The following is a 24,963-nucleotide window of genomic DNA, read 5'->3' as shown; positions in this document are numbered from 1 at the left end:
GTTCAGCCTGTACAGATTCTTCTCCCTATACAGCAATCAGATCCAGTGTCTCCCATTCGGTCCAAGTTGGAGCTCATTCGTGATTCTGGGACTGCATGGTCACCTGTGCTGCTGAGCTCGCCACACTGACCAAACAGGAAATGAAATTCAAAAGTTCCTGGGGCTTTTCCTGTATACCTGGCTAGTGCATCAGAGTTGAAAGTGCTGTCCAGAGCGGTCACAAAAAGAAGGAGGGATACTTGTGGCCTGATTTTCAGAAGGGGTGAATGTGCACAGCTGAGCCTGAAATCAATGGGAGTTGAGTGCTCAGAACGTCCGGAAGATGTGATCCCAGGTTTCTCAGGTCCTGAGGGTGACGGAGGGAACAACGAACAGCAAGGGCCCACCCTTGCAAATTTTGCCTGCTTCTACCCTCCTGAGGGGGAGTGCTTAGGTGCTGAAGTGTTGCAGTTGTAAGGTATAAGCTGGGGCTGTGGGAGGTGGTGTGTTCTGGTCCTTGCTAATGCTTGTTTCGTGTGAAAATAAAAAGCATTGGTACTGCCAGCTGCATTGTGTCAGGAATTTCCAACGCCTAAAACCCAGCTCGCAGCTTCTGCAATGCAAGCCCTGGATGCTTGACCCCCCCATGGTCCCTTCTAGCCTTGGACTCTGGGCATCCTTGTGTGGGGCTGTTGACTTACTCCCTATTATTGAGGGGAAAGTGAGCAGGGAGCAAGGGGAGCCCGCGGCTCCTATCAGCCGCATTGGAGGGGAACCAAGGCCGTATGCGCGCTGGGCACGGTGCGGCTGAAGTCACCGGGGAGCGGCTCCCCCGCCTGGCTGCTGGGCGCTGGCAGCCTGACCCGCAGAGCGGGAGGCGCAGTGGGGGCTGCTATCAGGGTCTCTGCTCTCGGGGCAGCGCTGTCATTAGCCTGGACGCTGCGGCCGGGCCGACGCCGGCCCAACCTCCCGTGCGCTAGCGGGCGCAACCTGACCACAGGGGGGCGCTAACGAGCTGCGCTTTCCCCAGCGGGAGCCCGCCCCTGGCTCCGTGGCCACGCTCTCTCCGATTGGCTGGCCGCGCGCCCTGGTTCCGTTAGCCGCCCGGCGATGGGGGGCGGGACGGTGCTCGGGGTTTGAATGGCTGGGCGGGAAGATGGCGGCGGTGCCTCGTTCCCGGGCTGGTAGTACCAGCCGGAGGCCGAGGCCGAGGCGGGGCGGCCTGGCCCGTTCCCCGCCCTCTCCCGGGGCCTGCAGCCAGTTCGGGTCCGCGGCCCCTGCCCGGCCCGTGCTGAGCCCCCCGCCCGGCCTGGAGCGCTCGCTGCGGGGCCGCAGCAGCCCGAGCCGCTCAGGTACCGCCCGGCGCGCCGGCTCCTGCAGCCGTGCGGGGGGTGGGTGTGGGACCGGTCCGGGCCCTGCCACCGCCGGTGGGGCGGCGGCTCCAGCCCTGCAGGGGGCTGGCCGGGGTCGCGGGAGCCCCCTGGCAGAGCTTCCGGTGGGGCCGGCTCCTGAGGCGTCTGGTCCCAGCCCGGCGGCAGAGCCGGGCGCGGCAGCACCCGCCGGGCAGCGCTCGAGAGGCGGGAGCCGGGCCCAGCGGCCAGGGCAGCCCTGTGATGTCCGCTGAGCCCACGGACGGTGCAGCGTTGGGGGAACAGGGCTGTTGGCTCCCAGCGCGCGGGACAGCCATGGGGGCCCAACCGTCAGCGTGTGTGTGTGTTGGAGGGGGGCAATGTCAAGAGGAATCAGAAATTCCCCTTCCCCCGCCCCCCCCCTTTCCGTACCACTTACTGGCTCAGAGGGAGATAAAATGCACGTGGCTTGTAAATTCTTATGGGGCGGGAGCAGTCTGTGTGTGTGTGTCCAGCGCCTAGCACAATGGGGCCTCTAGGTGCTAGCATAACACAATTAATGCATCGTACTATTTACATTCCTTGGGGTAGAAAACGAGGCTCATAGATGTGCATCCGATGAAGTGAGCTGTAGCTCACGAAAGCTCATGCTCAAATAAATTTGTTCGTCTCTAAGGTGCCACAAGTCCTCCTTTCCTTTTTAATAAGGAGAGTAGAGCACATTGGCAAGGTGATTCATTTGGATGCAATAAGTTCCCTGTGGTCCTGATTGCAGCTCCCCAATATCTTCAAGCACACAGGCATGTGGAGTGACTTTTGATTTAGTGTTTAATGCCCTGTGTCGTCTTCCCTTTTCACAGCTCTTCTGTAAACACTGACACCTCTCAGACTCTGCTTGCAGACATTTACCACCTTATGTATGATATAATGCTGTCCGATCCCACAAGGCAAGCAGGGTTGGGCTGGGTCAGTGTTTGGATGGGACACCCCCTATAAAATGATTCAATAAGTGACATTCCTGAGTCACTCGGTGCTAGCTGGTGTTGATAGAGGCTTGTACTGCGGGGTTAAAATTAGCGGTGTAGATGTTCAGGCTTGAGCTAGAGTCCAGGCTATGAGACCATCCTCCCTCACCAAGCTCCAGCCTGAGCCGGAACATCTACATTGGTATTTTTAGCTTTGCAATGCCAGCTCTGCGGTGTGAGCCTGAGTCAGTTGACCCAGGCTCTGAGGCTTGTTGATGTTTTTTTATTGTGTGTAGACGTACCCTATTTGCCCCTTGAAAGTCTTCACTCTGTTGTGTGGTGCTGCTGCCTTTCATTCTTGAAGGGGCTGGGTTGATTCATCCCTTTGTATCCTTAGTTTCTGTGCTCTGGGATCTTTGAATCTGAAAACTGCTCTTTAAAGCTGTAGACACAGCCTTTTATATTTGGGGGGTAGGGAGTGAACCTCTCACCAGCGCTAGCTCAGGAAGGCAGGGTGTGCTAATGTGGGTTCTAAATTAGCTATAACAAGGCAGGGGGGAAAAAGAACCTGGGGCAGAATTGTGGTGAAAACTGAAGATTTCTGCTCAATGTGTAGCTGCACACACAAAAAAAAGGAAACAATGTTAGGATGCATAAGAAATGAGATGGAAAATATAAGGAACGTTATAATGCAGGGGTGGGCAAACTTTTTGGCCTGAGGGCCACATCAGGGAATAGAAATTGTATGGCGGGCCACAAATGCTCACAAAATTGGGGTAGGGGTGTGGGAGGGGGTGCAAGCTCTGGGGTGGGGCTGGGAATTAGGAGTTTGGGGTGTAGGAGGGTGCTGTGGGCTGTGACAAAGGGGTTTGAAGGGTGGGAGATGGATCAGGGGTGCAGGCTCTGGCTGGGGGTGCAGGCTCTGGGGTGGGGGCTGGAGATGAGAGGTTTGGGATGCAGGAGGGTGCTCCGGGCTGGGATCAAGGGTTTGGAGAGTGGGAGGCGGATCAGGGCTGGGGCAAGGGGTTGGGGCGTGGGGAGAGGCTCAGGGGGTTCAGGCTCTGAGCGGCACTTATCTCAAGGGGCTCCCAGAAGCAGTGGCATGTCCCTTCTCCAGCTCCTACACAGAGGCAGTTCTGCATGCTGCCCTATCCACAGCTCCCACTGGAGCATGTGGGAGCCGGAGTGGGGCCATGCCGCCACTTCCGGGACTCCCGACCCTGTGCCCTGGCTGGAGCACCGGAGCAGGGCCGAGCCGCATGGTGTGAGCCCCGGACGGAGGGGGCCGTAGTTTGCCCACCCCTGTTACAGTGCTATTAATATCTTAATTGCCCTTAACTGGAACCTGTGTTCATATCAAATCACCTCATCTCAAAAAGCAGGTAGTTCAGAGATGGGCAAAGAAAATGGCTTGCGGTATAGAAAAGCTCTCATATGAAAAGAGAGTGAAAATATTTTAGGAGGCAAATAAAAAGGGAGGTGATAAAAGCATAGAAAATAATGAATGATATAGAATCGGTAGATCAGGAGTTTCTTGTGACCCTTTCTTGGTTTACAAGGATTTAGAGATATTCAAAGAAATTGAAACATGGTGAATTAAAAACTGATGGGAGGAAATACTACTCATACAATGTGCAGTTAGCCTGTGGATCGTTGTGGCCAAGAGCTTTAGCAGAATTCAAGAGGGACTGGACATTTAAGTGAATGGCAAGAATATCCAGAATTAGAATAGTAAAAATGAAAAGAATAAGCAACATTTCTGATATAAACTCTCATGCTTCAGGCCATAATCCAATCTCCTAACTATTGGAGGTTAGGAGGAAACTTTCTCTGGGGGCAGGTTATTTTGTAAGGTTTCTTGCACTTTCCTCTGAAGCAGCTGGTCCTGGGCACTGTCAGAGATAGGATCCTTGATAAAATGGATCACAGCATGGCAGTTTCGGAAAGTTTAGTGCATATAAGGCCTTAGTGTCATATTACTCACTATGCTGCCTCTGCTGATGTTGGAATTTTTCCCAAAGGGCAATGCCAACAGATGAATATTCCTGATGACCAAGCAGACAAGCTGCTCCTGGCAAGCTGGGGTCTTCCTGAAGTAGTTCTGGAGAAATACCACAGTCTGGGAGTAGTACATATGTTTGAATGGCAAGCAGAGTGCCTGATGCTTGGACAAGTCCTGGAGGGGAAGAACCTAGTTTACTCAGGTATGCAGACATCTGACAGAATCATGCACTGTAACTAAGGCTAAGATTTTGTCATGAATATTTTTAATAGAAATCAGCGATAGGTCATGGGCAAAAAAGAAAAATTCATGGAAGCCATGACCTGTCTGTAACTTTTACTAAAAATATCCCTGACAAAATGAATATCCGCGATTCCCCATACAGCCTGAAGCAGGGCAGCTACACAGAGGCTAGGAGCTGCCTGCAGCAGCTGGGGGCTTGGGGTACCACTGCCACCTGCAGCTCTGGGGGCCCATGGTGGCTGGGAGTTTGGGGGTTTGTCCACAGCTGCGGCAGCTGGGAACTATGGGGTACCCCTGCAGCTTCAGGGGCCACTGCTGGCCGGGAGCTCAGGGGTTCCGTGGGTGGCGGTGGACCCTGCAGCTCCCAACTGCTGCAGGCTGAAGTCAAGGAGGTTGCTGGAAGTCATGGTTTCCGTGACTTCTGCGACCTCTGTGACTACATTGTAGCCTTAACTATAACTTCACTAATATAGTATAAATGATTTTACTGCTGCTAAAAGGTGCTGGGCTGATGGCTCTGGAGGCTGAAATCATCTTTGCGTTAGAGGAGGTACAGCACAGATTGCAGCAGTAATTGGGCTCAGCCCACTGATGTGCCTCTGATCTGCTCTGATGAGATCAGATATGAGGAGGGAGTCCAGTCTCCATGGCCATTTCCTTACTTGGTGTCTTTTCTGAGACTCGTAACAGGGAGCCAGTTAGTAACAATTGTGGCAGCACCCTTTTATGTGGCTTCCTGTCATCTAGGAACTGGATGGAGACCCACTGGCTTGTTTTACTTGGGTGACTGAAAAGCCACGAAAGTTGTAATGACTTTCAGTCATGGCGGACCAGGGGCTGGGTATGAACTAGCCTTAAAGTGAAAGTCTCTGAGTAAAATTTTCAGACACACCTAAATCCCATTTTTAAAAAGTGGCTTAGATGTTTAGGCACTTCTGAATATTTTTCTTTATATGCAGTTTCCACCTCTGGCGTCATCCAGTAGCTAATCGCTTGCAGTTTAAGTTTTGACACACTTTTCTTGGATCCTGTTATTTTAGCTCCTACTAGTGCTGGGAAGACGCTGGTTGCTGAATTACTCATCTTGAAGAGAGTCCTGGAGACCCGTAAGAAAGCTCTGTTCATCCTCCCCTTTGTCTCTGTGGCCAAAGAGAAAAAGTATTACCTACAGGTAAGTGGAGTACAGGAGTGTGGGGGTATGGCTCAAAGTTGTCAAATTAAACCTTTTCAGAACCTTAATCGTGTGAAAACGTTTGTATGAAATTGAGGGGTGGGGTGGAAAATAGAGCTTTGTGGAAGACAGAAATTCTGTTTTGCAAAGGATTTTGAAAATTGGTTTAGTTTCGAATCAGAACAAAATCCAAAACATTGAAAGTCTGTGAAGGAATTTTCGGTTGATCAAAACATTTCATTTCAATTTCTACTTTTTATGTTGTATTTTATTTGTGTGTTTGTGTAATTTATGTATAGTGTGTATATATAACACAAGATCATTTCAAAATAAAAAATGTGAATGTTTATTCCAAAACTGTTGAAACAGGATGTTTTGACATTGTTGGAATACCTGTCTGGTTTTCTTCTGAAACAAACTTCCAGTGTGATGGTGCTGCTTCCTGCAATAAGGCTGTCACGTTCTGGGGTGCAATCCAGATCAGAGTGGGGTTGTCACTGTCTGCTTTGCACACTTCACAAGGCTTTGCTGCTGTAGCTCCCAACCTGGGCTGTTCACAACCAGCCTACAGGTCACACACTGTGTGTCTGTGCATAGCTGGAGTCCTAGTCTAGCACCTCTGACCCCAGCAGCTTGCCAGCAATGCACCAGTCACACTTTGGCTTCCACCAGCTTTGGTTACTACTTGTTAGGTGACCCCAACATGCTCCCAGTCGAGGATTTTCCCCAAAACATGTGTTCTGCAGTGTCCAGCCCTTTCCTGGGCTGTTCAGATATTAAGGTTCATTGCCCTTTCATGGAGTCAATTTTCAACAATTTGCTACTTTAACTGGAATTACCAAATTGTTCAGTTTAAACACAGCACTGGGTTGTTTGTTTTAGATTAAAAATAAAACAAATTTATTAACCGAAGAAGATAGGAGTTTCAATATTTCAAGTATGACATAAAGTTAGATGTTACCAGCAAATAAAAGTGAAAACATGCATCTAAAAGTCTAAAACTGAATTTAGCAAGTTTTGGTTCCAGACTTTAAGATGGCCTTTCTCACCCACAGTCTTCCAGCAAAATGGTGACTGACACTCTCCTTGGCCAGGATCTCTTCCAAAGGTGCTGGTGCCTTTGTCATCTTGGGTGAAAGAGAGACTTGAGGTCCTCTATCCTTTTCTTTTATAGGCCAGTGAACCTTTGAGGTGGATTCTTCAGAGCGGTACCCTTCAAAGTAACATGTATTCAAGCAGTAAGGAAGGTGACATGGAATCTGGTGGTGAAGGGGCTTCAGGCTCTTTCTTTACCCACTTGTGTTTGGTAAATTGCAAATTGTTATATATCCTGCCATCTCCTCCTCCTGCTGTCTTGAGGACCCTGTTTACCTCAATTTACATAAAAGTAGTAAACACATATTCCTTTGTTTAGGATAGGTCTTTTAACAATTTATCTAGGCAGAGCTGTGTGAGTTTGAACTTGTGCTAGTAACATCATATGGGGCATTTACAACTTTACATATAATGTAGCAACACACATTTCACTATAATATTAATTGACCAATTAGTTATACATTTTCAAATCCTACTTCACAAGGCATATTTTCTACAAAGTTTATTACAGTAAAGAGCAGGGTGTGAATAGAGGGATGCCTTTGGTCACAGCGACTTGGGCTGCTCTGCTGTGGGGCAGAAAGCGCACAGTTGAATAGGAGACAGCAGGCACTAGCTGGCTCAGCCATGCTCTTAATTGGGTTAGCTAATATAGTGTTGGGAATGTCTGTTTTAGGATGTGTGTACTGTACTGTGCTGATTCCCGTATGCAGCACACGTTGATCACAAGTAAAGATTCTAATTCTGTGAACAAATGTTCTGTCTCCCTGGCACACAGACTCTGTTTCAGGAGGTGGGTGTGCGGGTAGAAGGCTATATGGGAAGCACTTCCCCTGCTGGACGTTTCTCGGCACTAGATGTTGCTGTCTGCACCATTGAGAGAGCCAACGGACTAATCAATAGACTCATAGAGGAGAACAAGATGGACTCACTGGGTAAGATGCTAGGGCCTGATCTGTCTGCAGGAGGAAGGAGCATGTTTATTGTGTACAGTTCATGAATTTTGTTTTGAGATTATGCGCACTGTGTATGTTTAAGCCCTTATTTTTACTCTACTCTTGTCTTGTACTTCTTGTGCAAAGGAGACATGCTGTGGCACCTGGGTGTGTCTCTTTGACTGAGACAGTTTTTAACTATCAGTAAGTATACAGGCTGGGACCTGGCAGAACAATGAGATGGCTGCATCCTAGGTGACACCAGTTGTCTCTAGCTTGAATGCAGGGTTTTGAAAGTGGAAAATCACCAGATGGGGTGGCTGGGAAATGTGTATGTGTGGAATGGATGGATCGCACTTGTGGTCTGAAGTGGGGATGGAATTGTAGATGGGGCTTTTCTGGGTCTGGCTGGTTGGAATTTATGGATGAGGCTCATCTGTGTTGGCTGATGTGACTAGGAGGACAATAACCTTAAATTATTTTTTCCAATAGTAATTTAAGAGGAAGCAAGCCTGCTGTCTTTCACAGTTGTGGACTTGCTGTATTACTGTTGTCCTAGGTTTTGGTGGTGTCCATTAAATAAGATGCATGTAAAGAGATGTGAAACCATTAGGAATCTCTGGGTATTCTGTGTGCATGTGAGGAGGAAGCTGTATTTTCCCAGCACAATTAAAAATTCATTCTTCCTTTGTGTTTGCCTAGCTGATACTTTATACACTGTTGTTAAATACAGAATCCCTCCTGCCCTGCCCCGGGCCTGTGATGTTACTGTAGTATTTGGAGTGATATTTTAAACCAAGAAAAGACACAAAACTAAATGAATATTAAATTGTGTGACCCTCACCCTTGACTTTCCTGACCTGTGTGCATTTCATGCCATAATTTTTCATTGTACCGGTCAGGTAGCTCTTAAAGACAAGAGAGTAAGAAAGCAAAGTTTGAGGCCGATGATTTTATCTTCATGTGTGATGTGCACATGTTGGACCCTGGAGACTACAGTGATTTATGTGCTATAAATACTTTCAGCTGACCAGTGGAGGTGTGGGTGTACTTCAATGTGCTAAGCTGCAGTTTTTGATTAGTTCTAGTGCAATCCCTATGCCTTTCTAGAACAATCCCTATGTCCTCATGGGGGAATATTGCCAAAGGAGGATTATATAGGTGTGGAGAATCAGATAAGTATATGATTAGATGTGCAGAGCTTGTGTCTACTTACTGCTACCTCATTAAAATTTGTGAAATTGTCTTGCATTATTTGAAAGTACAAAAAAATCAAACTGATAAAATATCATTTTTTGATACTTGATTATTTGGGAAGTTATGCAAACTAATTAATTTCTGCCACCCTCACAAAAAATCACTTTTGGAGTAAAATAATCATGACAAATTTCATCCCAAAGGGTAATTTTGGAGGTAAATTTTATAAAAGCCTGAAGAGACAGAGGCTGAAAATGACTTTAAATGTAGCCAACAGCAAGCTAGTGTAATTCTGCAACATTGTACCTTGGATCTTTTAAGTCTAAATTTAGACTAGTTTTTTTTCATGGAGTGTTTTATTCTTTGAGATAAATTATTGAGAGACAACTGCAGCTCTGGCTGGATTCCATCTCAAGCTTGAGCTGTTCCTTTTGTTGGTGTCAACCCCCTGCTGCCAGCTCACATTGCTTCTGGAAGTTGTTGAGAGAAACTCAATTCCTGCTGCTGGCAGATATGTCTGTTGCCTAAGGCAGTTCCGAGCAATTTGATTTGAGTTTAATTATTATGTAATCTATGCAGTTGCTTGCATCCCAGTAAACAGGAAAGGGAGAAGTTTCCTTGCGGTATTGTTTAGTATTAATGTGAGGAATAAATCTAGAGAAATTTTAGGAGAGCAGACTAAAGAAAAACCTCCTGTTAAATGTGCCAGCTGGGAGTGGGTTTGTATTGTGTTACCAGTGGTAGGTTTGTAACTTAAAAATTAAGTTTAAAAAGTAGAAGTTCAAAAATATCTGGATTTTAGTATTTTTGATATAAAAAAGAAGTTGAACCTTCTGTGGCTGCCCCGAAGAACTGTAGCAATTTAGGGGTTGTCTACACTTGCAAATTAATTCAGATTAAGGTAGGGTATGAATTTAAAAAGCAGTAGCCATTCTGGAATAACTGTAGACAAGCCCTCAGAGTAACACAAGCACCTTGCATATTGTAGCTGTCTTCATTTTCAGTAGAGATGCAGTTTAAAGAGATTACAACCCCCTTCCCCTCCCTGCTTGCACTGCTCATCAGGTTGCTGAGTTAAAAAGAATGTTACATGCTGGGACTTGCGCAACCATTGGAGACTACTTCTGTTTTAAAGATGAGGGTAGCCGCCTTGTTTGAGCTATTGTGGCTACTTCGGCGGCTGCAGTATAATCTCAACAGATGCCTCCATGGTACTGCTTGGAGAAAGAAGTGTTGTATGTGTAAATGACTGTCAGGCCTGGCTGATTTGAGCATGGCTCAGATTCCCATATACATGGTTATACTGAGAGCTTGGATGTCATGCCTGAATAACAATAGGAGGTACAGAAGTCCCTGCCCATAAAAAAGACAGTAGTACTCTGTCTTTTGGCATATGAATACCATTGCGATTATAGGCTTTATTTCAGGAAGCAATTCAGGCCATTTGTTATTATGAGCACTCAGTGCCAATTTCCATTCCTTTTGTGAACACCACGGCACACTACTCCTGGGGGAATTCTGCACCACTGCACAATGCAGAATTTTCACAGAAATTAATGTTCTGTGCAGAATTTCCTTTCCCCCCACAGAAGTGGGCTGCAGAGCTGCGGCCGCCACTGGACCTGGCAGAGCCCAGCTCGCAAATAGAAGACCCTGCTGCAGTTTCCAGCATGCCCTGAAGGAAGGAGGTGGTGAGAAGGAAATGCCACACAAGCCCTGGACCCAGCATCAGTCTTTCTCTCCCTCTGGATCCCTGGGCTCGGGGGGGGGAGGGGAGGGGTAAAGGGGTGTGAGTGTCTGGTCTGTAGGGTGCCCTATGGCTCGGCTCTGGGAGAGGAGGGGGTGCGAGTGTCTGGGTTGGGGGGCACCTTATGACTGGGCTCTGGGGGATAGGGGTTGCGAATGTCTGGGTGGGGGATGCCCTGCGGCTGGGCTTGGGAGGCTAGGGGGTCTCAGTGTCTGATCTGGGGGGAGGGGATGTGGGTGTCTAGCCCCTCAGCTGGGCTGTGTAGGGGGATGGGGCAGAGAAACAGGAACTGGGTTGTAGGGGTTTCTTTAACTATATTCCCTGGGGGAAAATTTATGTCTGTATTGTTACAGACATAGTTGCTGACAGGTATTTTGAAATAAATTACCAAAATAATTGAAACTGGCATGATTATATAGTGTTGTTTTGACAAATAAAATATGCAGAATTTTGCAGAATTTTTAATTTGTTGGTGCAGAATTCCTCCAAGAGTAACACTGCATGGCAGAAAACATCACATCTGAGACATGCCCTCCTGGGGCCTCTGACTAAGACTGTTCATAGGGAAGTCTCTTCATGACAGACCTGTGAGGTGCTGCTGTTTCATTTAAAAAAATAATAATAATCCTGTGCAGGACTTGAAAAACCCACTTGCCCTTGGTTAGTAGGAAGCTGTTGCAGTAGCCATCAGGTTAATAAGAATAAATGTGAACCAAGTGTAAATGAATGCAGCGCTGTGTCTGCCTGAATCTGCAGGCAGCTGTAGTACCTTTATTGTTGCACATAGTTTTGCCAAATGATAGCAGATTGAAAAGTGATTGGACCATTATTTTCCCTGCTTCTATTCAGTGCTTTGTGCTGTGGTCAGCAATGAAAATGACTAGAATCAGGTCTATTCCATTTTGATGTTGCTAGGGAAAGTTGTAAGAAAAATGAGCGGAAAGCATTGGTGCTATTCAATAGGGAAAGAGACTCCAAAAGAGGCTGTGGGAAGGGGTAGAGCAACATAGACACCGCTCACCCTCAGCATGCTCATACAGCAGCCAGGAAGGAGACTTTGGGTTGGGAGAGGCAAATGGAGAATACACTTTTTCTTTCCACAACCTAGAGGCACAGACTATGTGGACACTAGCTAGCCAGAGGCTAATGCAAAAGATGGAACTACCAGTTATGCTCTAGAGACATCACTCTGGTAGAAATGTCATCACCCTCTCCTTTCTCAGGGCATGTCTACACTACGAAATTAGGTTGATTTTACAGAAGTCAATCTTTAGAAAGCAATTTTATACAGTCGATTGTGTATGTCCCTGCTAAGTGCAGTAGGTCGGCGGAGCGCGTTCTCAATACCATGGCTTGCATTGACTCACGGAGTGGTGCACTGTGGGTAGCTATCCCACAGTCCTCACTGTCCATTGGAATTCTGGGTTAAGCTCCCAATGCCCGATGGGGCAAAAACATTGTTGTGGGTGGTTTTGGGTAAATGTTGTCAGTCTCCCCTTCCTTCCCTCCCTCCCTCCCTTCTTGAAAGCAATGGCAAACAATTGTTTCATGCTTTTTTTCCTTGGTTATCTGTTCAGATGCCATAGCATGGCAAGCATGGAGCCTGCTCAGCTGAGCACTGCTTTTGTGAGCATTGTAAACACCTTGCACGTTATCCTGAAGTATGTGCAGAGCCTGGCTAGGAGCCGCCAGCATGAGGATGAATGTGAGGAGGACATGGACACAGACATTCCTGAAAGCACGGGATGTGGCAATTGGGATATCATGGCAGCATTGGGGCAGGTTGATGCAGTGGAACGCTGATTCCGGGCCTGGAAAACAAGCACAGACTGGTGGGACTGCATAGTGTTGCCCGTATGGGATGATTCCCAGTGGCTGCAAAACTTTCGCATGCGTAAGGCTACTTTCGTGGAACTTTGTGAGTTGCTTTTCCCCACCCTGAAGCGCAGGAATACCAAGATGAGACCTGCCCTGACAGTTGAGAAGTGAGTAGCGATAGCCCTGTGGTAGCTTGCAATGCCTGACTGCTACCGGTCATTCGGGAATCATTTCGGAGTGGGCAAATCTACTGTGGGGGCTGCTGTGATCCAAGTAGCCAAAGCAATCAGTAAGCTTCTGCTAACAAGGGTTGTGACTCTGGGAAATATGCAGGTCATAGTGGGTGGCTTTGCTGCAGTGGGGTTCCCTAACTATGGTGGGGCAATAGACTGAACGCATATCCCCATCTCAGCACTGGACCACCTTGCCAAAGAGTACATAAACCGCAAGGGGTACTTCTCAGTGGTGTTGCAAGCACTGGTGGATCACAAGGGCTGTTTCACTGACATCAACATGGCATGGTCAGGAAAGGTGCATGACGCTCACGTCTTTCGGAACTCCAGGCTGTTAGAAAAGCTACAAGAAGGGACTTTCTTCTCAGACCAGAAAATTACCATTGGGGATGTTGAAATGCCAGTAGTTATCCTTGGGGATCCAGCCTACTCCTTGCTCCCATGGCTCATGAAGCAGTACGTAGGAAGCCAGGACAGTAGTAAGGAGCAGTTCAACTATAGGTTGAGCAAGTGCAGAATGGTGGTAGAATGTGCCTTTGGATGTTTAAAAGGGTGCTGGTGCTGTTTGCTGAGTAGGTTAGACCTCAGCACAACCAACATTCCCATTGTTATTGCTGCTTGCTGTGTGCTCCGTAATATCTGTGAGTGTAAGGGGGAGACGTTTATGGTGGGGTGGGAGGTTGAGGCAAATCACCTGGTAGCCAAATTTGAACAGCCAGGCACCAGGGCAATTAGAAGAGCACAGCTAGGCGTGCAGCGCATCAGAGAGGCTTTGAAGACTAGTTTCATGACTGTCCAGGCTATGGTGTGACAGTTGTGTGTGTTTGTCATTGATGCAAAACTGTGCCCTTTGTTGAATGTACTTCCCTGTAAGCCAATCCTCCTCTCCCCTTCGACCACAGCTGGCAAAGGAAATAAAGTCCCTATTGTTTTGAATCCATTAATTCTTTATTTAAAAAAAAATTGAGATCACTGACAATGCTGACTAGTAAAAGGTAGCCTGGGTGGGATGGAGGAGGAGGGAAGGACAAGACTGCATTGCTTATTGTAGCTACACTACAAATCAAAACTGTTTGAATGACAGCCTTCTGTTGCTTAGGCCTTCCTCTGGAGTGGAGTGGCTGGGTACCCGGAGCCTCCCCCCACCTTCTTGGGGATCTGGGTGAGGAGGATATGGAACTTTGCATGGAGGGCGGGCGGTAATACAATGGATGCAGTTGGGGTCTGTGCTCTAGTAGCCTTTCTTGCAGCTCCACCAGACACCTCATCATGTCCGTTTGCTCCCCATTAGCCTCAGCATGTCCTCCTGCGTGTTCTGATCACCCTCACTGTATGCTTTCCTGGTCTCTGCCATCGCATGCCTCCATGCATTCAGCTGCCCCTTATCAGTGTGGGAGGACTAAATGAGCTCTGAAAACATGTCATTGGGAGTGTGTTTTTTTTCGCCTTCTAATCTCCGATAACCTCAAGGACAGAGTTGATACGGGGAGCATAGAAACTTTTGAACCTGCAGGGGGGATAAAAAGGGAAAGTAAAATTTAAGATGATACATTTCTGAGACCAAAAGGGAGACTTTCACAGTGAATCAAGCAATTCACAGCAGACAGCACATGTGTTTTTGGTACAAGGTCGTATTTTGCCTTTTATATTGAGCGCCTGCTGATATGGTGACACATCACACACGGCTGGGCAACAGAATTCGGTTTCCAGGCAGCCATGGTAAGCCAAAGGGTACACTTGGTTTTTTCTGTGTTCATAACATATGGGAATGGTTTCAAACTGCAGCACCCTTCTTTCCCATAGCAAGCAACGCCGGTTGGGTTTGCCATTTAAAAGGAGGGGCTGTGGTTTTGGGATGTATGTGCAGCAGCAATTCCGCCCCCCCCTCCCCCATGTGTGGCTATTCTCTGGGCTGATCCCTTTTAGCGAAGCGCAAACAGCCCACCATGAACGGGGTCTAATGTGCCAGGGATCACCAAACAGAGGGGATTACTGTTCCCTTACAAAAAAATCCCCTATTTCAACCTGGTGACCATGAATGATATCACTCTCCTGAGACTGACACAGAAAGATAAAGACCAAATGTTGCATGGATGCGACCAAATCCCAGAACCATTCGCTGCCATGCTTTGTGCTGCAATGATTCCAGACTACTTGCTACTGGATTGGTGTGGTAAATTGTCCTACTGTGGAGGACAAAATAAGGCAGCCCCGCTGCCCCCTGAAACCTTCTGCAAAGGCTTTCAGGAGAGCTTATTGGAGATGTCCCTGGAGGATTCCCGCTCCATCCCCAGGCATGTTAACAGACTTTTCCAGTAGCTGTACTGGCCGTGAATACATCCTAATTCTTCAGTGCAAATCAAACATTAAACACAATTGCTTTTAACCCCTGTAGTGTAGTTACAAATGTGCACTCACCAGAGGTGCCTTCTCTGCCTTCAGGGTCCGGGAACAATACACCTTGGGAGGGTATTGGCTCCAGGGTGATGAAAAGGTCCTGGCTGCCAGGGAGAATGAATTCTCTGCTTGCCTGCTGCACATTCTCCTCTTCCTCATCCACAAAATCCTCCTCCGTGATGCTTGAGGACTTCCCCCTTGCAGGTGTCCACGGACAGTGGTGGGGTAGTGGAGTCCCACCCTTCGAATGGCATGCAGCTGATCATAGAAGCGGCATGTTTGGGGCTCTGACCAAGGGCGACCGTTTGCCTCCTCTGCCTTTTGGTAGGCTTGCCTGAGCTCCTTAACTTTCACGCAGCACTGCTGTGTGTCCCTGGTGTAGTCGCTGTCCACCATGCCCTGTGCGATTTTGGCATATATATCAGCATTTTTTCTGCTGGTTCAGAGTTCTGCCTGCACAGATTCTTCTCCCCATATAGCAATCAGAACAAGGTTCTCCCGTTCGCTCTATGCTGGAGCTCGTTTGCGATTCTGGGACTGCATGGTCACCTGTGCTGCTGAGCTCGCCACGCTGACCAAACAGGAAATGAAATTCAAAAGTTCTCGGGGCTTTTCCTGTGTACCTGGCTAGTGCATTGGAGTTGAAAATGCTGTCCAGAGTGGTCACATTGGAGCACTCTGGGATAGCTCCCAGAGGCCAATACCATCGAATTGCACAGTGCTGCGTCTCTAGTACCCCAAATTCAACCCAGAGAGGTCGATTTTTAGCACTACTCCCCTTACCGGGGAGGAGTACAGCAGTTGATTTTAAGAGCCCTTTAGGTCAGCGGAATGGGGTTGGTTGTATAGATGCATTGCTTATAAAATCGACCTAACACGGCTAAATTCGACCTAATCTCATAGTGTAGACCAGACCTCAGTAGCTGGCAGAGCTAAGTTGTCTTTTTGCTTTTATGTTGCTTGGGGGACGGAGGGGCATCTTTTCTCTCGGTCTTCAGCTATGTGTACACTAGGAGCGCTTTACCGGTGCTTTTACCAGTATAACTTATTCTGCTTTGAGCAAAACAAACTATACCAGTAAAAACACTTACCAGTATAACTGTCTGTGCTAGGGATTTTTCCAGCATTGCTATGTTGGTAAAAAAAATCACCTCCACAACCTATGTCACTCTGCTGGCAAACTTGAATATAAACCTAGCCTAAGTGAGGTGGGAATGTTCATTTCATCTAGACTTTCTCAAGTTTGGTGAGGTCTGGAAATTTAGAAAGATGTTGTAATTAATTTGGATTGAGGTAGGGTATGAATTTAAAGAAGAGTAGCCATTCTGAAATAACTGTACACAAGCCCTCAGGGAAACCTTAATTTGGTGAGATGTTGAGTTTAGAAAGATGATGTAATTTGGAAAGATGGGCACTCTGCTAGCTAGACTCCACCAAACACACTGTCAAATTTAATTTTCTTTTTTTTTAAACAAAAAAATGTTTGGAGGTAAAATGTCATGAAACTGATCTGCTGCTTCATGCACTAATATCGGAAGAGAAACAGTGACAGGAAGCTGCAGAAATGTCACTGGCATGCACAGGAGTTTTGTAAATTTCAACCATTCATATGGAATATGGTGCTGATGGAGTGATGGAGGTTTGTTCTTGCTTTTGAGCTTTGGTGAGTGTAATATCTGCAGTGCTTCTTTTCACCAGGGATGGTGGTTGTGGATGAGTTGCACATGCTGGGAGATTCTCACCGAGGATATCTGCTGGAACTCCTGCTGACCAAAGTTCGATTTGTTACAGAGAAAGTTGCTAAAAGGTGGGTAGACTGGGGGTGTCTGTCTTTTAATACTGAATCCTGAGCAGCTTCAGCATCCAGTGAAGTGAGCTGTAGCTCACGAAAGCTTATGCTCAAATAAATTTATTAGTCTCTAATGTGCCACAAGTACTCCTTTTCATTTTGGAGATATGGATTGGCTCCAGGAATTTGGTGAGAACTCTGATCTAGGATCCCTCGGTTATTAAGGTCTCACCACATCAGGAGGCTATCACTATAGTCAAAAACCTTTTTCCTCATGTTTTTAAATGTGTGTTGATGTAAAATTCTTTTTTTTTTGGGGGGGGGGAAGAAATTGGGATAAAGCTTTAAGTTCAAATATAAAGTAAGCTAACTTTCACAACCTAATAGATCTCACTGTCAACAATGTTTTGATATGTGTGAAAGAAGTATATGATCAGGCATCCTGCGTTGGGCTTTGGTAGACAAGGGGATATCTTGGAGCAGAGGTTTGCACCTAGGGTTGTAGGATTGGAATGAATGCTAAAATGAGGAAATTTTATTACTCCTTTTTTCTTATGTTTGTTTGTTTTTGATTAATTATAAACATTATATGCAAAAGAAAAGCCTTAGCTGACTACAGCTATTCTCTGCTGAGTTATTTTACCTACTTACAGGCATATTGCCATTTGACATGGAAAAGATGAAAAAGCAATGATCACAAGTGTCTTCTATACTAAATCATAAAACATCTACACGCCATAATACGACAGTGAGCCCTTCATTACTCTAAGTGTTAAGCCATCCTGAGCTGGAGTGTAAGGCTTTGAATAGTTGTTGCTTTTGTGAATGTTCTAAGAAAGTAAATTGTGTGTAATGGAGATTTAATTTTTTCAATGTAATTCAGACCAGACATGATCTATTTAGTTCCAGGACTCAATTTGTGTTGAGATGCTCCACAATAATTACATCTTTGTATATGTGTTGGACATTAACAGCATGCCCAGCAAGGCATGTAGAATGTGCAGGAGCATACATAGTGGTGGATTAAGAAATACATAATTTTTAAAAAATTGTACACTATGGTGGCAGACAAGCTTTTAAAAAAATCAATCCTGTATTCTGTGGTTAGAGTTATGGATGGGCCATGCATTTGGTGAGTGATTTAGCCCTAGTTTTTACACAGATTTAGACTTTTCTTTTTCCCTCTCCTGCTGCTAATAGCTCACCTTACCTGATCGCTCTTGTTACAGTGTGTATGGTAACGCCCATTGTTTCATGTTCTCTGTGTATATAAAATCTCCCCCCTGTATTTTCTACTGCATGCATCCGATGAAGTGAGCTGTAGCTCACGAGAGCTTCTGCTCAGATAAATTTGTTAGTCTCTAAGGTGCCACAAGTACTCCTTTTCTATTTGTAGTTATGTATGCTGAGAGGAGAGTAATCAATTTTTCTGCTCCAAGGTATTCAATGTATTGCTTTGAGCATCGGGATCCTGGATTGGATGGGTAGGATTTGGTATTCTGCACCAGAACACTGGCCTAGGGTTCTATTAACTTTCATTTTCTTTTAACCAATTATAGACAGACAAAGGAGAACAGTCCTGTTTTTGACAGCATACAGATAGTAGGCATGAGTGCCACCCTCCCTAACCTGGGTCTTCTGGCCTCCTGGCTGAATGCTGAGCTGTACCATACTGATTTTCGCCCTGTTCCTCTCATGGAGTGGGTGAAAATTGGCCGTAATATTTATGACTCTTCAATGAAGCTGGTGCGGGAATTCCAACCCATGCTGCAAGTGAAGGTAACTACTGCTTCTTGCGAACTAGCTGCTCCAGGATGACATTGTTTCTACTGTCACATTTTAATTAGACAGTAGATGTGTAATGTTTTCAAGTAGCTGACATTCCTACCCTGTTTCTAACATAGTGTGTGCACTCAAAATAAGGGCTTTTCCTGTGATTTGATTTTTATTGGTAAACCATCTTAAACTCCTTCCCAAGATAGGGTTTTCCCCAGCCAGGCCTATCTGTCCCTAGTTCCCTTTGCCTCAGAGAGATACTCCATCCCCTCTTATGAACTAGATTGGAGCTAATTGTACACATCTGAGATAAAAGTTCATAGATTCTAAAGAAAGAAAGGACCATAATGATCATCTAGTCTGACCTCCTGTATAATACTGGACATGGAACTTCCCCAAAATGATTTAGCTAGAGCATATCTTTAAAAATAAAATAAAATAAAATAAAAATGCAATCTTTATTAAAATGTTTGCCAGTGATGGAGAATTAACTGAATATCTTGGCAAAAATACCTTTGCATCTCTGCAGGTTTTGAGCATCTGAACTCAGAGTAATACAACAGAAGAGCCTTGCATTCTAATGCTGGGTCCCAGAAACTGTTATCTGGTTAAAAATGTACATGAAAATTTCCTAGCTAGGTTAATTCAAACTGCTTAATCCTTAGCAAGGAGCCTTTTCTTTTTAATCCCTTTTAAAAACTACTGACAAAACCACCCAAAGCCCAGAACTTGGTGGTGATGGGGGCTTCAACTATTCAGACATGTACTGGGAAAGTAATATAACAGGGCACAGATTGTCCAACAAGTTTTCGGAATGCATTGGAGACAAGCTTATTACAGAAGGTGGAGGAAGCAACTAGGGGAGAAGCAATTCCAAAGTTGATTCTGACAAATAGGGAGGATGATTGGTTGATGATTTGAAGGTTGAAGGCAGCTTGGGTAAAAGTGATCATGAAATGATAGGGTTCATGATTTGAAGGAACAGTAGAGGAGAAAACAGCAGAATAAAGAGAGTGGACTTCAAGAAGGCAGAGTTTAGCAAACTCAGAATTGATACGTAAGATCCCTTGGGAAGCAGTCTAAAGGAAAAAAATGTTCAGGCAAGGTAGCAGTTTTTTAAAGTCACATTAGTAAGGGCACAAAAGCAAACGATCCCAATACATAGGAAAGATGGGAAGTGTGGTAAGCGATTACCCTGACTTAACCAGGAGATCTTCAATGACCTGAAACTCAAAAAAGAGTTATGCAAAAAGTGGATACTAGGTCAAATGATGAAGGATGAGTATAAAAAACAACACAAGCATGTACAGACAAAATTAGGTCAAAGCGCACAATGAAATTAAAGTAGTTAGGGACATAAAGGTACTGAGACACCATTTTACAAATATATGAGAAGCAAGAGGGAGGTCAAGAACAGGGTAGGCCCATTTACTTCAGTGAGGAGGGAAAGACAATAACAGAAAATGCAGCAATGGCTGAATTGTTCAAATGCCTCCCCGCCTCCTGGCTAAAAGGGTTCAGTGATTGGATGATTAACACAGTGAACCTCAGTGTAAATAGAGTAGGATCTGAGGCTAAAAGAGTGAAAGAACAAGTTAAGAATTATCTAGACAAGTTAGGGTATGTGTACATTGCAGTGTAAGCCTGGGCTCAGGCTTAGACTGGAGCCCAAACCCCTTACCATCTACACACATGTCTCTCAGACTTGGGCTCAGACTTAGAGTCCTAGCACCCTGGAGGGTTCAAGCCCAGGTCAAGCAGTGACCTAGGGTTGAGCCCTATTCCTTTGCAATGTAGACGCAGCCCTGATTGACTCATCTCCTGGGAGTCCACCAACAGTATCCCACAATCCCATGGGCCAACTTCCTTTGTTCTCTCTATCCAGACAATCTCCAATCGACTCAATTGAAAATGGAAGCCATCCTTCCTTGGCATACAGCAGCAACTCAGTAAGTCCGCATTAATTCTTCCATTGTCTTCTGATCACTGAGCTGCAAACACATCTTCGGAGAGCCTTCTGTGTTTGCAATGGAGATCAAGCAGAACAAGCCTTTTATAAAGCACACTGCTTCATGGTAATGGGATTATAGCCAGTTTTCAGTGAATCTCTGATGTGAGGCCAGTAAAACTATTCACTTAAGCAAAAGTACCAGCAGTGATCACACGTACCAGCAGACAGCTAAAAAGCTGGCAGCTTTGCAAATTTTCCAGACTGGTGACCAGTGCAGGGAGTGAATTAAGTGTCTCAGGAGCAAGTGCTGGAAGACCAGGGATCAGAACCATACCTTGTGCAACTCGTAAGGCTCATGCCTGTTTTTATGAGGAGTTAGACTGGTGCTTGGCACTGTGCCTAGCATAGAGTCAATCGTGGTGCATGATGACCTGGTCAGCCTGGATGGCGCCCTGCTGCCCCCTAAATCCAGCATGGGGACTGATGGGAGCCAGGAGCAGGCTCTGAGTGAGGACCATGAAGTGACTCTGTTTCTGAAACCAGTCAGAACAGGCTTTGGAACAGGATCAGCAGTCAATTCTGGGTCTACAGTAAACCCAGAGGAGACAGAAGCTGCCCTTGAGCCAGGTAAGTTTCTGATTCGAATTAAAAGCTTACTACAATAATGGGAGGGACTTCTGCTCTAAGAACCAATGCAAAAATTATGAGAAGCCTTAGCTACCAGCATGTATCCACTAATGGCGGATTGTATCCCATCGGTTTGGTGCCCTTCCAACCCCCCAGCATGTGGAGTGCAACAGTAAAGAACAGGTTTAAAGAGTATTTTAACTGATTGCTAGGGTCATTCATGGTTTTTCTTAAAGTAATAATTGCTTAAGTTTGCCGCTCTATAATCACTCAGCATCTATGGAGCTGTCTGGAAACAGTGAACTTAGACAGTGTGTGTGTGTGTGTGTGTTTGGGAAAATGTGTTCTGTTTCCAAATCTAGTCCATTTCAGTTAGAGGTAGTCCATGCAGTCTGCGCGTGACAAAATTATTCCTCCCATGTATGATTGGGGCATCAAAATTTTTTATCCAGAAATGTGCCGTGGTAAGGGAGGAGGAAGGCTATGGAGTTTTGTGTGTTTGAATGAGCCATGATAGAGTAAGTTATGTGTAAGCTATTACAGCACCCTGTTAATTACCTCATGGATACTGATAGTGTCCACATTGTGGGGAAGGGCATATTTCCCAGGGCCATCTTGGTAGGTGACTAGCCCACTCCACTCACAGATGTGCTCTTCAGTTACTATATGTTTGAATATTTCAGCTGCATACACTGCAAGTTTACACTGGTAGCTTGCCAACAGGGCACTACAAGAACAGTTATATCCCCCAAAATGTGAAAGGTCTGAAATGATAGAAAAAGCCTTTTGTAGCAAGGGCACTTACCACCCACCTTCCCCACCCAAGTAGTTATCCAATTTTTATAAAACAGAAACAGCTTGTAATTTTAAACGTATCATTATCTGTGCACTTCTGTAATTGCGATTAACGAGGTGGTGTCCAGGGAGATTCTGTGGACTGAAGCATCCCTTTTACAATATATTTTGGTTTAGTTTTGATATGTAACACTTGCTGTCCTTGAAATTCCCCAAGAAATAATTCTGTGCTCCTTCACTTAACTATTTTAGACAATAACCCTCTGTTTCTGGTTCTATTTCTGGCCCCTCGACCTTCATTGGCTGCCGTACATCCAGTACTCAACGCTGGCCCAACATACCTTTGTGGATCATTCCAAGAAGAAGTGTTTCATGAACAAGTTATGGTTAAAGTTCTTGAGAGGACTGACAAGCAGGTCCAGTACCAGAAGCAGAAGGACATAAGACTGGAGAATGGCATGCCAAAGAGGCAGGAGGTGAGGTTGAGGCTCACTGTGCAGCTGGAAGTCAGGGTTTCAGCAAGGGAGCAGGCACGTGCAACTCAGTTGCTGGAACAGGAATGGTGGCTAAGGGAGGACAGAGCTCAACAGAGAGAATTGTTTGAGCGACTCATCTCCATCATGGCTGGAAGAGCACCAGCTCCTCCTGTCTCCCTGGTGCCCGTGCAACGTTCCCTCAGTCCAGAAGTAGCCCGGATAATTCCATGCCTTGGCGGCCCTTGCATTCAGGCCCCCGTGAGCGGCTGGACAGGGCAACTAAACTCCATGCTTCTTTCCTTGATTCCCCCTCCTGTGGATACCTGCACTCACTCCCGCCCCCCCCCCCCAGTGCTAAGTGCATGGAAAAGGGGGAAAGAAGAACGTGGAGCCAGTGGACATGCAGTAGTAGAAGGTTTGAGTTGTGTTTGCACTGTTTACTGCACTTTGTTTTGTTTTGGAAATGTTCCTCTATTTCTTGTTTAGCAATGGGTGACTGTTGTACTGTTTTAATACATGTTTACAAATAAAGCCTATTGTGTCATCAAGAAAGTTTATTGTTATCAATGTAGCCCATCATACAATCACGATTTGAAATAATAAAGCTAAAAATATGATCAGGAACAATTATACATGACTAAGCAAACATTGTTCCTCTATGCAGTTAGGTACAGCAATTCACATTTCAATAACTTCCTTATATGTACCCATATTGTGATTCATTCCTCAATTCATTGTTCGTCATGTCATTCATAAGTATGGCAATCAAGCCCACACCCCTCCTAAGCACTGAGCCCCCCCACGCCCCCAAATTAACCAGCTCCTTTCCCTCCACAAGCACATTATTACAGGTACTATTCCCCCTCTTCCATAGGGCCATGCAAGTTGATAATGTGAGAACACAAAGCATCCCTGACTTCTGTTGCCCAGGTGCAGCCAACTCCAGTTGTAGTAGATGCTGGCTGAGTGAACCGATTCAGTTGCTCTTTGTTGTTATAGGCCCATTTAGGGGAAAATGGCTCACATTTGGCTTCACAAAGATTGTAAAGAATACAGCAAGCCACAGTAATGCAGACATTGATGAGTTAGCATCCAAATGGGTCTGCTGACACCTCCAGTGCGATTTTAATTCGCCAAAGCACATTCAACAGCCATAGAATCTATACCTGCTGAGAGTGTAATTAAACCTTCTTTTGCCCGGGCCTCTGAAATCAGGGTATTGCTTCAGAAGACAAGGCAAAAGGGGATATGTGGGGTCCCCCAGAACAACAGTGGGGATAGCGTTTATGACAATGTTGTTTGGTGGGAACAGTGTCCCAGTCTGTCCATGAATGTAGACTTCCAATTGGTGAAGAACCCTGACGTGAACTTCGGGAATGCAGTCCATGTTGACCTTCATAAATTGGCCTCTGTGGTCTATGAGGGCCTGCATAACAATCAAGTAGTACCCTTTGCAGTTTATGTACTCCTTGAGGAGGGCAAACTATGGGCACATGAGTCCCATCAGTGGCCCCTGTGCAGTTAGGAAACCCCATTCTCTCAAAGCCAGCAGGTCCTTCAGGAATATCTTTAATGATTGCCACCTTCGGGTAAACCACACACCTTACTGCCTCAGAAACCTCCACCACCACTTTACCCACAGTCGCCTTTCCAACTCCAAACCGGTTGGCAATGGACTTGTAGCAGTCTGGGGTAGGCAGCTTCCAGATTGCTTTAACAACCTGCTTCTGGACTGGCAAGGGTGAGTGTGTCCTTATGCTGGAGGGTTGGGGCAAGCTGCTCACAAAGCTGCAGAAATGTAGCTTTCTTCATGCAAGAGTTCTGGATCCACTGCTGGTCATCCTAGGTCTGCGTTACAATGTGAGCCCACCAGTCTGTGCTTGTGGACCTGCGTCAGAAGTGCCAGTCTACATAGCATCAGCTGATTTACTGGTAAGTAAAATATGCTGATTTTACTTAGCAGCATCAGCCAGTGCAAGTCTGCCTTGTCTCCTCGTCCTCTCACTCCATCATGAAATCTGTCAGATGCCTTTGGTGGGTCAGAAAAAGCTGCCGAAATGCCCATTGGCACATCCCAGAAACTGTTTCCTGACACAGGAATGAAAGCGTAAGCAAGAGAAGTTTTTCAAAAGGCTGCTCCTCTCTGTTGCTGGCTCCGATAGCTGGGAGCACACAGGCCAAAATGGCAGGCAGGGGGTGCAGTAAAGTTTTCCCACAGTGCATTATGGTCAAAAGGCTAGAGTGGTCACATTTTGAGAGGGTGCTAGGGACTCTGGGATTGCTTTGATTCGGGTCTACGTGCTGCAGTGTGGACATCAACACCCCAGGTTAAAGCCCAGGTTAGGAAAGTCTTAACAGAGGGTTAAGAATCAGTGTAGACACTCAAGCCCAGGATTTTCTAACCTGGGTCAGGTGACT

At 46.1% G+C, this 24,963-nt stretch overlaps 1 protein-coding gene and 1 long non-coding RNA gene across 2 annotated transcripts in view; both read left to right on the top strand.

The window, feature by feature from the left end:
* The first annotated feature begins 1,135 nt into the window (after nucleotides 1-1,135).
* The window catches only part of POLQ (DNA polymerase theta), a 136,477-nt gene continuing 112,649 nt past the window's right edge, over nucleotides 1,136-24,963 (top strand). Inside the window, exons 1-6 of the mRNA XM_048819242.2 lie at nucleotides 1,136-1,331; nucleotides 4,315-4,497; nucleotides 5,579-5,709; nucleotides 7,583-7,739; nucleotides 16,830-16,938; nucleotides 18,480-18,699. Of these exons, the coding sequence (XP_048675199.2) occupies nucleotides 1,136-1,331; nucleotides 4,315-4,497; nucleotides 5,579-5,709; nucleotides 7,583-7,739; nucleotides 16,830-16,938; nucleotides 18,480-18,699 (996 nt within the window). The remainder of the gene's footprint in view (nucleotides 1,332-4,314; nucleotides 4,498-5,578; nucleotides 5,710-7,582; nucleotides 7,740-16,829; nucleotides 16,939-18,479; nucleotides 18,700-24,963) is intronic.
* On the top strand, nucleotides 18,733-23,097 carry LOC125621874 (uncharacterized). The gene is made up of 2 exons (XR_012664831.1): nucleotides 18,733-21,274; nucleotides 22,322-23,097. It is a non-coding gene; the product is annotated as an uncharacterized LOC125621874 (long non-coding RNA).

The sequence above is a fragment of the Caretta caretta genome, chromosome 1 (assembly GCF_965140235.1).
Source record: "Caretta caretta isolate rCarCar2 chromosome 1, rCarCar1.hap1, whole genome shotgun sequence".
Classification (NCBI taxonomy): Eukaryota; Metazoa; Chordata; order Testudines; family Cheloniidae; genus Caretta; species Caretta caretta.
Note: the sequence above shows the minus strand (reverse complement) of the source record. Positions and strands in the feature narration are given on the sequence as shown.